We start from the raw sequence: 15,521 nt of genomic DNA on the forward strand, positions 1-15,521 counted from the left end.
AAGTGAGAGAAACAAATGCCTCAAGGGATCAAGCAGTGGTTAAGGGCTGAGGAGAGAGGTTTGCGGCACCACATTTATGGAGAGCAGCTTCCATTCAGGGGTTGGGAGTAACAATGAAACTGCATTTAAAAAACCCAACAAAACCTGTTTCCCACAGGGAGCCATTTAACGAGATCTGGCTGCGCTCTGGTAGGTTAGGCAGCGGCCAGGATACTGACCGCATTCACTCGCACAGGCTGCAGGGAGGTTTCCGAGACTGTCTGGGTCGCAAACCTGTACACCTCACCTCTCATCCGCTGAGTAAGGCAGGGAGCCACCAAATGCCAGGCTGCGGGAGGAGGTAGGGGATATGCCAGGGGCTTTGATGGCCCAGTTCCTGTGGCCTCACGGGAACTTCCTGGGTGACCTGGCCCCAGTCACTGGCCTTCTGTGTGGCCTGTCAGTTTCTCTTTGTGAACAGATGTGGTTGGTTATTCTTATCCTTTCCTGCCTGATCCTGAGGGTGGGGAGGGACAGCTCCTTTATCTTCTAAACTGTATGCCCTTGGGCAGGTAACTTAACCTCTCTGTGTCTCTGTGTCTCTGCCTTCATCACTAAACTGGGGATAATTGTAGTACTCAATAGAGTTGTTAGGAGGAAGATATGTGCTAATCCGTGGAAGCTGCTTACCAACTTCACCTCGATAAATGTTAATTACTATTATTCAATCTCTTCAGGAGTCAGATCCTGGATATGCAAAATGAGTCATTAAATGCTTTGATGGCCCCTTCCCCCTCCCTGGTTTCAAATTCTAGAGGGCCACTACTGGTCTCCTACCCTCTCAGGCCTGAGAAGCACAGGCACAGAGCTCCCTGGGGCTCACTGGCAGCCCGCACAGGCAGGGGCTTCACGAGGTGCAGTGCGGAATGCAGCCTCAGCTCCACGATCAGCACCAAGGGCAGGGGGACCTACAGGCCCTGGGACGACACACTTGCCATGTCCTCCATCTCCATGAGTCCCGGAAAAGGGAGATGAGAGGCCTGGATGATGGAGGAGGTGGGCAGGCAGGGCCCGGCAAGCATGACAGCAGCCAGCCTGTCCTTCTGGGCCATTGCACTCTACACTGTTTAGGTCTCACAGCAAAACACAGTGCTTTCCCTCAGTGCAGACGCCCAACAGCAGTGGTAGGCATCATGGTTAAGAGTCTAGGACTTGGGGGCCCAGCAACAGTCCCTACCACATGGGGCAGCATAAATTAATAAATGCTCAAGCGCTCATACGGTACAGGTCTGAGACGGTGTGTGTGTGTGTGTTACATGCACGTCAGGCAGTATCATTTAACTGCTTTATTCCATTCAGAACTCAATCAGACTTTCAAGTAGGGCCCCCCAAAAGGGTTTATAATCTGCTTTAAAGGATACAGACCCACATTGTGAATACATTGTTACAGAAATCCTTTTTTAATCTAATCCTCTTTACTGTAGTTTTAAAAAGAAAATCATTCCTACCAAGGCCTTTGAGTGTCAGATGAGACCAGGAGAAGGATCTGCATTGCAAAGACCTACGAGCAGTTCACTGAAGCAACACTATGAACCCACAGGGGGCTTGGCCTAGAAGGCAGTCTGCCCCCCTTGGCTCAGGAGCCCACCGCCCAGGCCCACTCTAGGCTTTCTAGTTGTGCTTTATCTGTGCCAAACACCTTCACACTTGTGGCTCTGTGACCCTCACCGTGACCCCCACCTGTGCCCCTGTGAACCTCCCCAGGGTCTGTGCCCCAGCTTTCACCTGTGTGGCGCTCAAATTCTATCAACAATTCTCCTGTTCTCAATGTGTAAGCCAAGCTTGGCCACAGACCACAAGCCCTGCCAGCCAGCCACCTGGTGCTTCCAAGGGCCCACCTCCGGGGACAGGGGCTAGGGACACTTTTCATGTGATCTGAAGAACAGAAGTCACATTCATGTCTTTAAAAATTACTCCAAGAAATATATCACTAAGTGCAGTGGTTTCACTGGAGGCAAGTAAAATGAATGTGGGCTTAGAAAGGAGGTATTTTCTCTGGGTAACATCAGAAAACAATTTGGTTCCACTCAACCTGACCACAAAACATCTCCTTATATTAACTCAAAGGCATTAATATCCCTGCATCATGAGTGATGAATGGAAACGTATTGTGCGAATCATACAATGCTCCGCAGCCATTCTGGAACAAGTAACAACAGCTCCTATGGGTGAAATAATGAATTAAACTGCTATTATAGGGCTTAATTCATTATTTTACCCTGAGGAACAGTGATTATGACTTATGACCACAATTTGCTGTAACACTTTCCAATTTAAAACCAATAGTGTGGCATTTCTTTCTCTTCATTTTCAGGGTTGAGCCTCTTAAATAAGGTTCAGGTCAGTCAGACTGTAAGATATGGTACTTGGCTATGAGCCCCAATTAAGAAAGAAGTGAACTGAACATTAAACAGCTTGTCATAAAAGTACTGAACAGTACAGGCTTCTGCCCCAACCTCTTGCAATTATGCGATAAAAATTAGGGAGGTCCTGCTGGTTCTGATTGCTTAGGTCACTGATATCATGACGCCGAAATAACTAGCATTATTGGGAATGATCCCTGGCATGTTTCTGGACAATGCTTCATTCATTTGGACAATGCCTGGACAAAGCATGGTGCACCAACCATCATTATGGAAAGACGAGCCTTATGATATGAACATGTGTTTCTCATATGCAACAGCTACATACATCACACTCGGAACACGTGCAGGGAACCCAGGACCACACGGGGCCAGCAACGATCTCTCACTGTTTGTGAGGGAACATTCTCTGAGCAGCTGCTATGTGCCCTGCACTTTCCTGGGCACTCATACATACATGACTGTATTCCTGACACTCCTGTCAACTTACCAAGCTGAAAGTTCAGTGAGGCTTATTTTCTTGCCCCCAAATTACACAGGCAGTAAGTGACATAAAGAGGGTTAAAAACCAACTCTGTCAAGTCCCAAAGCCCTTGAGTGGGGCCATCTCTCACTGGGGCCAAGCATCAGCTGATCACAGATATCCTTGCTGCCAGTCTTTCACTGACTGGTTCAGCCCCCGTGCATCTTGCAGCTTCTAAGCACGCGTCTGTGCAGGTTAACAAGCTGCTGCTGCTCACCGCTGCCTGTGGGGAAGGCAAGTCCTCTGGCAAACGACTGACTGCCATTCTTCTAGCTACTTCCTTTATGAAGCGGTGCAGTGTATTTTTAAAAAAGCCCTAAATGGAAGCTAAGGTCTGCCTAAATACAAATGTGTTCTTTCTTAATGAAGGGTTAGTACTATACATATTTTCATCTCTAGGGAGAATGTGACATCATTTTCAATAATAAAGTTATTTTGTGTAAACTGAAGAAAAACTATGAGCTTTTAAGAAACTCTGGCCATCATTTGGCTATCAGGGAGCATGACCAAATTGCCCTTTAGCCTGCTGGCTTCTCCGCCTGGGCCTGCCCTCCGGCATTGTGTCCCGGGGTGATGTGCTGTGCCTTTCTCTCCCCTGTAGGCACTGTTTCAAACACCAGCCCTCAGGTGTATCCCACAGTCACGTCTCCAGCCCAAGCCCCAAGCCCAGGATCCCAGCGCCCACCAGACACCTCCCACGGACTCACACCTGTCCGTGACCAGGTCGTCATTTCCTGACTGCCGGCATCCTGCTTCCTCAGGTCACAAAGCTCCAGGCTCTTTCTCCTGCCTCACTCTCTCACACGCCCTGCTGCCCTCCAGTGGATCACCAGGTCCAGTCCACTTCTCGCAGCAGCTCTCTCATCTCCGCTCTCACTTCCACTCCCCGGCCATCGTCTTCAGTCTCTACTTGACTGGGCAGCCACAGCTGCTGCCTGGAGTCGTGCCGCAGTCTACACTGCGAGGCCTCCGGGTCACCTGCCTGCTGCTGGGGGGCACTGAGCACGTACTCCAAGTCAGAGGTGTGGAAGGAAGGCAGGGGCCTGGCAGGCCACTTTAAGGTGTTTGAGTTACTTCCTTAGCTCAGAATTATTTTTATCTATCGAGGGCACAGATAGCTCTGCTTCTTGTTCCAAAGAAAGTCCCACAGCCTCTGAGGGAGCACCCCCATTGCAAGTCCCAGGAAAGTCATGGCTAATGGTGTCATCACTGGAATCAGTGTCACGCTTCTAAGGTGATGATCTTAAAGGGGAAACTGCTCATCTGGGTGAATGAATGTTTGTGAAACAGTCCTGAGTATGAAATATGTATGAAGACTCCATGGAGCGGCAGCTGCCACCCTGCGTGGCCCTTTGATCCTGCCCTGAGGGCAGCACACACACCACAGCCCTTCCCCACACATGTGAGCACTGCCCAGGCCCCCCCGACCCTGTGCAGGCCAGGGCTGTCCTGCCTCTGTGCACACCTGCCACTCTGAAGGGGAGAGGCCGAGGGAACTCAATTATGAGTGCCTTCTGTATGCCTGGCAACCTCTTGGGTCAGCTCACTCAGTCATTAGCCCACCATGAGGGGCCACCGGTGTTTCAATCCCATAATCAGGCATGGGGAAGAAACAGGAAGCCTCGAGAGCAAGAGGATTCCGAGCCAGCTCTATGCTCTCGGCAGCCAGCGCTCAAGAGAGCAGCCCTGGCCCCCTTGCTGGGGCTGGTGAGGCCTCTGTCAGGCCGCCCAGGTCAGCCTGCCAGTGCTCCTGTGCAGGCTACACTCACCTAGACCACCAGATCCCAGCGGGCACTCACATGAGCTGTGATGCAGGAAAAAAGCTCAGGGTTTGGAGCCAGGGCTCGGGGCATGGAGCATGGCTCGGATGCTCGGCTCTGTGACCTTGCACGGGCTTTGGAAGTTTCGTGCCCCATTTTCGTCAACTATACAAGAGAGATTGTTCCTACTTCACTAGACTGTTATGAGATTAAACAAACAAGGCCTGGCGCATAGAAGGTGTTCATAAATATAAATAATAACAATAATAACTTAGAATATTCTAGTAGTTCTTACTGATGATCCTGCTTTACCATTTAAAACAACCTAGAGCTTTTATATTATATTCATCAAAGTCACTCATCCATTCAACAAACAGTTCCCACCCCTGCTCTAGGCTCTGGGAACACAGCAGTGAAAGCAGACAGATTTCCACCCTCGGGACACTTGTATTCTAGTGGAGGGATGAGGGCAGGATGTGGGCACACAGACATAGTGGCTGGGGTCACTTCAGGCCGGGTGGTCGGGGAAGGACTCTCTGAGGACATAACATCTGAGACAAGAGTGAAGACAAGAGTGAAGAGCTTGGTGACACGAATGCCTCTGTGTGAGGTGGGGAGGAGATGGGTGCCTCTCTCACTCGACAGCCGTGGCTCGAAGCTCTACCTCTCATCTTCTTCAGGAGACATCAGGAGACCGCTGACTGCAGATAGGCTCAACCACTTACTAATGAGGGGCCCATGGACAAGAGAGCCGACTGCTTTTTGCCGAAGTTACAAGAAGACAGTAATGCCCCAACACCTCTTAGTGTGATTACTGAGAGTATCACGGATAAAACAAGTACTAAAAAGTTCTGTCCACCGTAAACAGCTGCAAATTAAGGTGTCATTTGCCAGGCACAGCCACTGGAGGGGGACTATGTGGGAACCGGCTTCTCAGCTCTTTGGGCAAGGCCAGCATCCCACCAGGGCAGCTCTAGGACACATCCGTTCCCAACCCCAGGTACACGTACTCCATGTGACTCTGTCACACCGATGTCCAGACAGGTGTGCATAGACCCGGCTGTAAACGAACAGGTAGGGGCTCTGGCCAAATCTGTCCCTTTTCTTTTGAAACTCACCCAGAGATAACAAACTACAATTGGCAACTAGGGGACAGGTAAATAAAAGGAGGTGATATTCGCAGTTAAGGTGTTACTCTTTTCATTCTTCAGCCATTACTTATGCTTTCTTCACATTACCATGCACCAGTAATTCAGACAATTAAAAAGCACCATAGCGGCGATGCTAAAAGACCCATTTAGAATAGAAGACTATTTTACTGCCACTGAAAAGACATCTAATATTAATAAAATTATTCCAAGGCAATTTCTTCTTTAATGCTACTGCAAATTTAAAACATATGAAAAGCATACTAAGAATTTGGAAATCAAGTGGAAAATTGATCTAAAGTATTTATTTATAATTTTTAAAACTCAGTATAAAAATTAGGGCAAGGGCATTTAGGATGACCTACTACTCAATGAAATATTCTTACTAAAACTAGTTAAAAGTACATGATTAGGCAGAGAATAGCATTACCATTTGTATTTCTTCTGGGGATAATTCATCGTCACCTTTCCCATCTCCCCAGGTTCCCAATTCAGGTTGTGCTTCGGCCGGAATCTTTTCTGTTAAAAAAAAAAAAAATTGAAAGTAGGCAGAAGGCAAAATATTCACTTTAGAATAGGTTGTCTTAGGATGCAGGCATATTTAAAAACATGAGATGGAAGGAAATCATAGAGCTTTGTCCACATTCAATTATCTGTTGGTTAATATTCAAGCACTGCAGCATGACTCTTTACAATGTAAAGATCTGTGTGTGTGTGTGTGTATGGATAAAGGGGATCCATGCAGAGTTTCAGTATTGCCCTGATCTCAGTAATGGTCACAAACCAAATCGACATTCTTCAGGACCAGTTTTCAAGTGGACTTGACTTCAAAACACATACTCGTACGCTTATACCCCTCCCTCTACTTTTTAAAGACTGCAAAATGTATGGGTAATTTCATTTAAAAAAAAAATATATATATATATATATAATAGAGGAAATGACATACCACGCCAATCCCATTCCCCTCCCAGAAGTAACCACTGTTTGTCAGTGCTTTGATGGAGTCTCGCAGGCTCTATCCAGCACGCTCACACACACACAGGTACACAATTCCCTGCCTCCTCCGCAGCCTAGAGATAATTTATAGTTCTGTGTGTGTGGTAGTGTGCTTTTCACAAAGATATCAGTGGTAACACATTGTTCTAAGACTTGCTTTTAATAACTTAACAATGCATCTGGGTGATTATCCAATGTCACTCCACATAGATCTACCTTGTTCTTTTTTTTTTTGCGGTACGCGGGCCTCTCACTGTTGTGGCCTCTCCCGTTGCGGAGCACAGGCTCCGGACGCGCAGGCTCAGCGGCCATGGCTCACGGGCCCAGCCGCTCTGCGACATGTGGGATGCTCCCAGACCAGGGCACAAACCCGTGTCCCCTGCATCTGCATCTCAACCACTGCGCCACCAGGGAAGCCCTACCTTGTTCTTTTAATTGCCGCATAACATTCCACCATAAGGAATTTTCTGTGTAACTGTAACTCCACTGATAAACCTTTGGTTACTTTGGGTTTTCTGCTAGTACAATGGTACGTGTGCCAGTCCATGCTTTGGTGCATTTTGATGTACTCCAGACGGGAACCTGGGCATGGACTGCTGACTGGCGGTAATTTTACTTTTAATCTAGAGAACACTTTGACCGGGATCCCATAAACATGGGCCAGATCTCTGACAGAGCAGAACAACAGCACAGCTCCCAGAAGGGGCTGCCCCACCCGGGACCCTGATAGAGAGGCCTATGCAGCTCATCCAGGGGTGGGCTGGGAGCAAGGTGGGGATGGGGAGGGGGGAGGTGGAGCGTCACTCCTGGGCGGAGGCTGTAATGGGGTCTTTTTTTTTGTATAGGTGACTTTGTGCCGGGTGTCTCAGCAGTGCCTCTGGGCTTGTCAGTGGGTTGCCAAGTACTTAAAGGCAAATACTGCTTCTTTTTCTTTTCTTCCCCAATCTCAGTAAATTTCCCATAGCTGCTCTCAGCCCCATGAGATGGGCAAAAGTCCAGAGCTTTTGTTTTGAGACTGATAAGGGAAAAGAACATAATGATAGCACCAATTTAGAGAAAGAAGATTAGGCAGACCTATGTACAAGGTATGGTTATTATTCTGGATATGTCATCACAAAAAAACTCCATATCATCTGCGACCTTGTGCAAGTTTTAAAAAATGGGCTGTTTTTGCCAGAACTGTCATCATATTTATAAAAGACACATGTATAACTTAGATATAATAGAGGACCTATAAATATAATACATAATTTTTATATAAAAGATATTTATAAAAGGTTGAAAACATCTTTAGAAGCTGAGGAGGTGTTTTTCTGAGACCACATTCTTGGGGTGGAACACCTGTACTTGTCACTCATCCTACCCCCACCCCAGAGCCCTCTATCTCCTACCTGACCTCATTATTGTATCCATCTCAAGCTTTCACCTTTATGTGTTTGAAGGATAAGAACATCAAATTTAGACACACAGAAACATCATTCACATCAGAACGAAGCATCAGTCAGCTCTGAGCTAGAATGGAAAGTTTGTTAAGAGCCTTTGCAGCCACCTGGAGCCACCCTGACCTGCAGCTGTAAGAATCAGCCTGAAGCACGGCACACCCCACGCGAATGCTCTGCCCAGACCTCCATGCACCCCGATGCCAAGGCACTCAAGTCCAGACTCCTTGGTCCAGTACTTAAGGCCCACTCCTCCTCCCCTTTCTGTGAGTTTTGCTGACCCAGAAGTGGTTTCTTTTTTTTTTTTTTTTTTTTGCGGTACGCCAGCCTCTCACTGTTGCGGCCTCTCCCGTTGCGGAGCGCAGGCTCAGCGGCCATGGCTCACGGGCCCAGCCGCTCTGCGGCATGTGGGATCTTCCTGGACCGGGGCGTGAACCCACGTCCCCTGCATCGGCATGCGGACTCTTAACCACTGCACCACCAGGGAAGCCCCAGAAGTGGTTTCTTTACTGACTACATTCCATACCTCTCCCACGCTTTCCGGCCTCTGAGTATTTACTCATGCTGTTGCCTCTGCCTAGAACATTCTAAGCTTCCCCTTTTTCAGGTTCTGACTCATTTCTCCGGACCACCTCCTCCTGAAGTTCCCTGGCCCTCTGAGTGGACTATGTCCTTCCCACCTGTGCCCTCTCTTTTGGCACTACTCACTTTCTCAGGGGCTGGAATCTGAGCTTCCCTGTTAGCTGAGGGCAGGACCCGTGACTGACTGGAGAAGAAGGGCAAGAAGTATTCACAAATAACCGTACCCATCTTAGCGGAAACCAATGTCAGGAAACAAATTATAAATGGGTCCACAAAGATCTCATCCTGGCTGAGTAAGAATATGGAAGGAAAAAAACCTAAACCTCAGATATGCACAGAAGGTCAGCTGTGACCACAGAGGTGCTTTACTGTGCTGCCTAAATCAAAAAGTAACAAGACTAGTGCCTTTTTTAAGAAACAGGAGTATGACCAGCAAGAAACCACCCTCTGCCTAGAACTGTACTGCCTAGTCCTACACTAAAGTATTTTTTCTAAGTTACATCTCATGTTTCCGAAGCAAAATGAAAAACCTGAAAAGATAAGCAAAAAGACACCACATAGCCCAGATTTTAAAAATCCTTCTGCTAACTGTAGATAACCTTAGCAAAATGTCCACAGACAGGAAGCTGTCTTCCAATGGCACAGAGAAAAGGGCAGATATACGACCCCTAAGGGGAACCAGCTGGGTGTGGGGGACGAGATTTACCTGCCAGCATCGAGGTGGGGATGGAGATGAAATGTCAAAGGCCCCGGAAAACCGGCAGCAGCACGGAGGTCTGCGCAGGCTCCTCCCCTCCCCACACATTCCCCTTAGGTGATGCATCCAGGCCCGCGGCTCTGAACTGCCCATGTCTTATGACTCCCAAAGACCTCCAGCCCCGAGTTCTTCCCTGATCTCTAGGCTCACTCCAACAACGGACTCACTATTTCCACCTGAAAATTCAGCAGGCATCTCAGACCTCACACGTGTGGCCAGAATATGATTCTGCTCCCTCCCACTCCCCCGGGCCTCACTGTCCAGCCTCATCTTCCTCACGCCTTCCTCATCTTGGTCGGTCCAGCCCAAACCTAGAAGTTGCCCTTGATGGCTCTCTGTCCCTCACCTCTTGCGTCCTACCTACTGGCTAACCTTCAGTTCCCAAGTGTGAGCGGAGTTTGAGCGCTTGTCTCCGCGACCATCTCCGTCTCCACCACCACGTCCCTCAGGTGACACCTCAACCCGCCGGCGTGTGGCCTCCTGCAATAGACTCCCAACAAGGCCACTTAGTTCCTCTTTTTCTCACTCCGCTCCAGCTCCACACGGTAGTTGGGGAGGTTTTAAATGTGACCCAGGCCTTGTCACGCTCAGCTTAACAACCTCCAGGGCTCCTCACTACACACAGACGCAGAGCTGAACCTTTCCCACGGCCTGTAGGGCCCTGTGTGATCAGGCCTCTGCCTCCGTCTCTCACCCCTTCTTGTACCGTTCTCACTGGTGCCTCCCTCTTGTGAGTGTGAGTGTGTGTGCGTGTACATGTGTGTACACATATGTGGAAATATGCCAGCTCATTTCTCCCTCCTTGATCTTTTCACTGGCTGGTCCCTCTGCCTGGAGAACTTTTACCTGCAGGAGGGTTCTGATTTCTCCACATCCTGCAAACGCACTTATCATCTGCCTTTTTCATTCTAGCCATCCTGGCAGGTGTGAAGTGGAATCTCATTGTGCTTTTGATTTGCATTTCCCTGATTACTAATGATGTTGTGCATCTTTTCGTGTGCTTTTTGGCCATTTGTATTTCTTCTTCGGAGAGATTTCTATTCAGACCCTTTGCCCATTTTAAAATTGAGTTATCATTTTCTTAGTGACTTGTAAAAGTTCTTTCCATGTTCTAGATATAGACCCCTTATCAGATATATGATTTTCAAACATTTTCTCCCGTTCTCTGGGCTTTTTTCACTTTCTTTTTTTTTAACCTTTAAAGCACAAAAGCTTTTAATTTTGGTGAAGGCCAGTTTATCTAATGTTTCCTTTTGTTGCTTGTGTTTTGGTGTCATATCCTTGTTAATCTTTTGTCAAATCGGAGGTCAGGAAGATTTAGCTTTCTTATAAGAGTTTTAGGGTTTTAGCTCTGTGTAGGCCTTTGGTCTATTTGAGTTACTTTTTTATAAATGGTGTGACTTAAATGTCAAACTCTGTTCTTTTGCATGTGGATATCCAATTTTCCCAGCACCATTTGTTGAAGAGACCGTTCTTGCCCCCTTGAATGATCTTGATCCCCTTGTTGGAACTCAGTTGACCACAGCCACACAGTTTTAATTCTGGATTCTCAATTCTGTCCCATTGATCCATATGTCTGTCCTTGTGCCAGTACCACACTGTCTTGATTACTGTTGCTTTGTAGTAAGTTTCGAAATTGGGAAGTGTGAGTCCTCCTACTTTGTTCTTTTCCAAGACTGTTTTTGGTTATCCTGAGTTCCCTGCACTTCCTCATGGATTTCACAATCAACTTGTCAATTTTCACAAAGAAATCAGCTGGGATTCTGAAGAGGAATGCATTGAAACTGTAGATCATTTGGGCGTGTACTGCCATCTTAACAACACTAATTCTTCTGATTCATGATCTTGGGATAGTTTTCAATTTATTTGGATCATTTTAAATTTCTTTCAACAACGATTTGCAGCCTTCAAAGTATGTTTTACATTTTTGTTGAATTTATTCTTTTTGATGCTATCATAAAGGAATTGTTGCTTTTTAAATTCCATTTTTGGATTGTTCATTGAAAGTATACAGAAATGAAATCCCTGTATAATGGTTTTGTATCCTGCAACCTGGCTGAACTCATTTACTACTTTTCTTTTATTGGTGGATTCCTTAAAATTTTCTGTACACAATACCAGGCAGTTTGTAAATAGAAAAAACTTCCTTCCTAATCTAGACTTTCATTTCCTTTGCCTTCTTAATTGCCTTTGCTATCTTGGCCAGCCTACTAATGGACTTCCAGTACTCATTTGAAAAATAATCCTGCCCAATCCTTAGTGTCAAGCAATGGATCTCGTCATAGCTGCTCTACGAACTAACGTAAAATGTGCTCTTCGTGGAGCCCTACTGCACGTGCCAGACACTGCCTGGCCCTTTACACTAGCTCCTGAAATGCTCACAATAAACCACAGCCACATGATACTATAAGAATGTTGAGGCCCAGAGTTCAAATAACTTGTCCAAGGTCACGGTGCAGGACAGAGGCCAGACTGTGAAACCATGGTTCACGACCCTTCCATGACATCACACTGCAACCACTGTGCTTTCCCTTCCCTCCCACTCAGAGGAAAGGACGGCCCATCTCCATGAACAGAAAATAGATAAAGGTGGGGTACAGCAACGGTAATAGCTTTCTTTTGGGAAAAACAAACAAAATGAAGTAGAAAAAGCCTGTTATACATGCAGGAATTTGTACATAAAGTGTGCACATTTTTAACAAGCACTAGTTAAGATTTTATTACCCTTTGGGACTCCACATAACCAAGGAAGAGATGGCTCAGAAATAAGCATCACCAAATGACCATGGAGGAAAGAGCTGCCTGGTGGAGCTGTGGGGACAGTGAAGTGGAGCCGGGAGTGGCAGCACGGGCCAGGATGCAGGGGAAAAAGCAAGAGAGGACCAAGATGGGGCGGGAGGAGTCCTGAGACGTATTTACAAAATGGGGGAAATGGTTCTCGGAAGTGCCACTAAATGCTGCAGCTGCGCCCTTGACGGCCTCCAGAGAGACACCCTTCGCACCATTCTGTTCCTACACGTTGATCAGGAGCTAAACTGGAGGGTTCTCTCAACATTTTGGTGGGCTGGCTTAGTCAGGAGATAACTTCGTGATTATAAAGCATCCAAATACTGACTTTAAGATAAAAATATAAACCGTGAGGAACAGCATTCTTTCACTGACCATTTGTTTTCTACCACCGAGAGGCATTAAGTCCCTTTTGCTTCAGGAAATATTTCCACAGCAACTAAAAGCAATCAGTGCTCCAAACAGAGTCTTCATTCATTCATTTTTTTCAACAAAGATTTAATGAGCACCTCCTGTGTGCCAGGTATTGTTCTGGGTGCCAGTGTTACAGCACTGAACAAAGCACATACAGAAATTCCTGTCCTCGTGGAACTTATGTTTTAGTAGGGGAGACGGAGCATAAAGGATATAAATGAGTCAAACATATAGAAGGGCAGTGACAAGTGCCGGGGAGAAAGACAAAACAGAGAAGACCAGATCGGGAGGCTTAGTGCGTCCTCTTCTTTCTACTGACCCTCATTCCTCAGGGATCCCAGCCCGTCTCATGGGATTGACGTGATCTAAAGACCTGTCCCCTGACCTCTAGACTCATAAACCCAACTTCCTGCTTGACCTCTGTGCCAGGCATCTCTACATTAACATACTCCCCACTGAGCTGACCTGCAGCCCGCAGCCTGCCCCTCCTCAGCCTCCCACATCCCCGTGAAGGGCAGCCACCTTCCTCCCACTGCCACAACCACTGCAGCCTTCCTTGCCCCATCTCCTCCTCAGGCCCCACAGCCAGGAAGCACATTCTGTGGCTCAACTTTCAAAATAAATCCAGAATTCTACCCCTTCTCCACGTCCCTGCTACCATGCTTGGTGTGGTGCACCACCACCTTGTTTCTAGGAGACTTTAGCAGCCTCCTAACTGTCCCTATTTTGCTTCTTGATCCCCTAAACAATCTATTTCAACAGAGCAGCCAGAGGGACCCTGCTCAAGTGTAGTCCTCTGTGTGACAGTCCTCTGTGCAAGCATCCTGGTGGCCTCCCACCTCACTCAGAGTAAACAGCTCTCCCGTGGCCCGGAAGGCCCCATGACCTTGGTGCCCTGGTACTTGCTTGCTTCCTGTCCCTCTGCTCTTCCCTTACTCTGCAGCCTCCCGGCTGCTCATTAGCACACCAGGCACTTCTGCTTCCTTTGCCTGTGACTCTCTTCCCACAAAGAGCCACATGGCTCACTCCTCACTGCCCTTGGGTCTTTACTGAAACCTCAAGGACTCCGACCTCTCCAGTGGGCCATATCTCTATTACCAGGACCCTCTCTCTTATAGCACAGACTGACTGTGTACCCAGTTGTGGAACATTCCATTACCATCTGTTCCCCTCTGGACTGCAAGCACATGTGCCTATTTTCTACTCGCTCCTGTATCCCCAACACCTAGTGCAGTGCCTGGCATAACAATTCTCAGTGTGAGCGAGGGAACCAGCAAGGGCAGACTTTCTTCACATGAGATTTACCCTCACCTCGGCCCCAAGACTCTAGACTGGCTTCTCCCCACTCTCAGCAGCCCTGACAATAGTTCCTGAATGAATGAATGGATGGATAGAGGGTCGAGCAGCTGTGTCTGGCAGGAGTAAATTTAGATATGATACCCCTCTGTATTGTTTACGAAAAGCAGGGCCCCATCACTTTGTGACTGATGCTGGGGTTTTCCCTCGTTAGGAACAAGTGGAGATGGGGATGGGAGGGTGTGTGCGAGGCCTCTGGCCTATGGCACAAGGCAGCCTCCAGAGAGGATGGGCTCAGGCTCGACAAAGAGTGACCCACACCTGGAATCCCAGTGCCGCTCTTATCTTGTTATTTGACTTTTGATAGGTCATATAATTTCTTCAAAGCTCTGTTTCCTCACACATAAAATGATGACAATAACACCTCAAAAGACTCAATGAGACTTGACTTGTTGACACCCCCAGTGGGTGCCCAGCACAATGAAGGGGGGGTCACTGAACGCCAGTCTCCTTGCCCTTCCCACAGAAGCTGTTTTCAACTACAGAAAGGCCTCTGGCATCCTTCAGGCTCACAAAGCCCCAAATGCACTCTGAATTCCCTCACTTGTAATATGTAGGGAATAAATTAGACGGAAGGGCAGCACAGATGCACATGTAAATGCCAGGTCCACCATTTATGAACTTTTAACTTGGACAAGTTTCCCAGCTGCTCAGAGCCTTTAAGAAGGCTCATCCTAAAAAAAAAAAAAAAAAAAAAAAAGGTCATAAAATCCATCCCAGAGGGCTGCTACAAGGATGGTGGTGATGTCTGTGAAGATTCAGGGCAGTGCCTAGTACCTGGGAGGCATGCAGTAAATGACAGCCATTGTGAGAGTACAGAAGAGGAGGCCAGGAAGACTCTCAGGCCTCAGCATCCTGGGATTCACACAAAGCAAAATCTCATGTGCCTCTGAGGTACAGCAAACTAAGCATGCATCCCCTACACAGGGTGGCCACCCTGGCCAGACACATGGATTGAAGGTGTCCCTGACAGCATTATATATATATTCCCCTATGTTTCCAGACTTTATAGAGACACTGTATTTATCCAGCATCCACCATGTGTTAGGAACTGTTCTAAGTTATGGGCCGGCTAGCAAACATGAAGACAGGAAGTGTATAAACCCAGACTTGCATTTTGTCCTATTGGCTCAATTGGCTGACAAAGGCGCCTGACACCACAGGCTCCGCCCCAAGGCAGGATGGTCAGGTCCAGGCAAGGTCAGTGCTGACAGCGCATGGCATGGGTGCAGGGGAGGCAGCGCCCCACCGTTCCTGAGACTGACAGGCAGAGATCCCCATGATTCTTCCAGGTTCTAAGTCTCCAGTCCCCACCCCACTGGTGCGCAGCAACTCAGGCCCTTTCTCTGGACCT

At 47.7% G+C, this 15,521-nt stretch overlaps 1 protein-coding gene across 1 annotated transcript in view; it reads right to left on the reverse strand.

Annotated features, from left to right (window-relative positions):
* Positions 1–15,521, reverse strand: part of STX18 (syntaxin 18) — a 120,485-nt gene that overhangs the window by 8,674 nt on the left and 96,290 nt on the right. The window contains exon 7 of the mRNA XM_060104214.1: positions 6,264–6,352. Within this exon, the coding sequence (XP_059960197.1) occupies positions 6,264–6,352 (89 nt within the window). The remainder of the gene's footprint in view (positions 1–6,263; positions 6,353–15,521) is intronic.

This window comes from Mesoplodon densirostris, chromosome 1 (genome assembly GCF_025265405.1).
Source record: "Mesoplodon densirostris isolate mMesDen1 chromosome 1, mMesDen1 primary haplotype, whole genome shotgun sequence".
Classification (NCBI taxonomy): domain Eukaryota; kingdom Metazoa; phylum Chordata; class Mammalia; order Artiodactyla; family Ziphiidae; genus Mesoplodon; species Mesoplodon densirostris.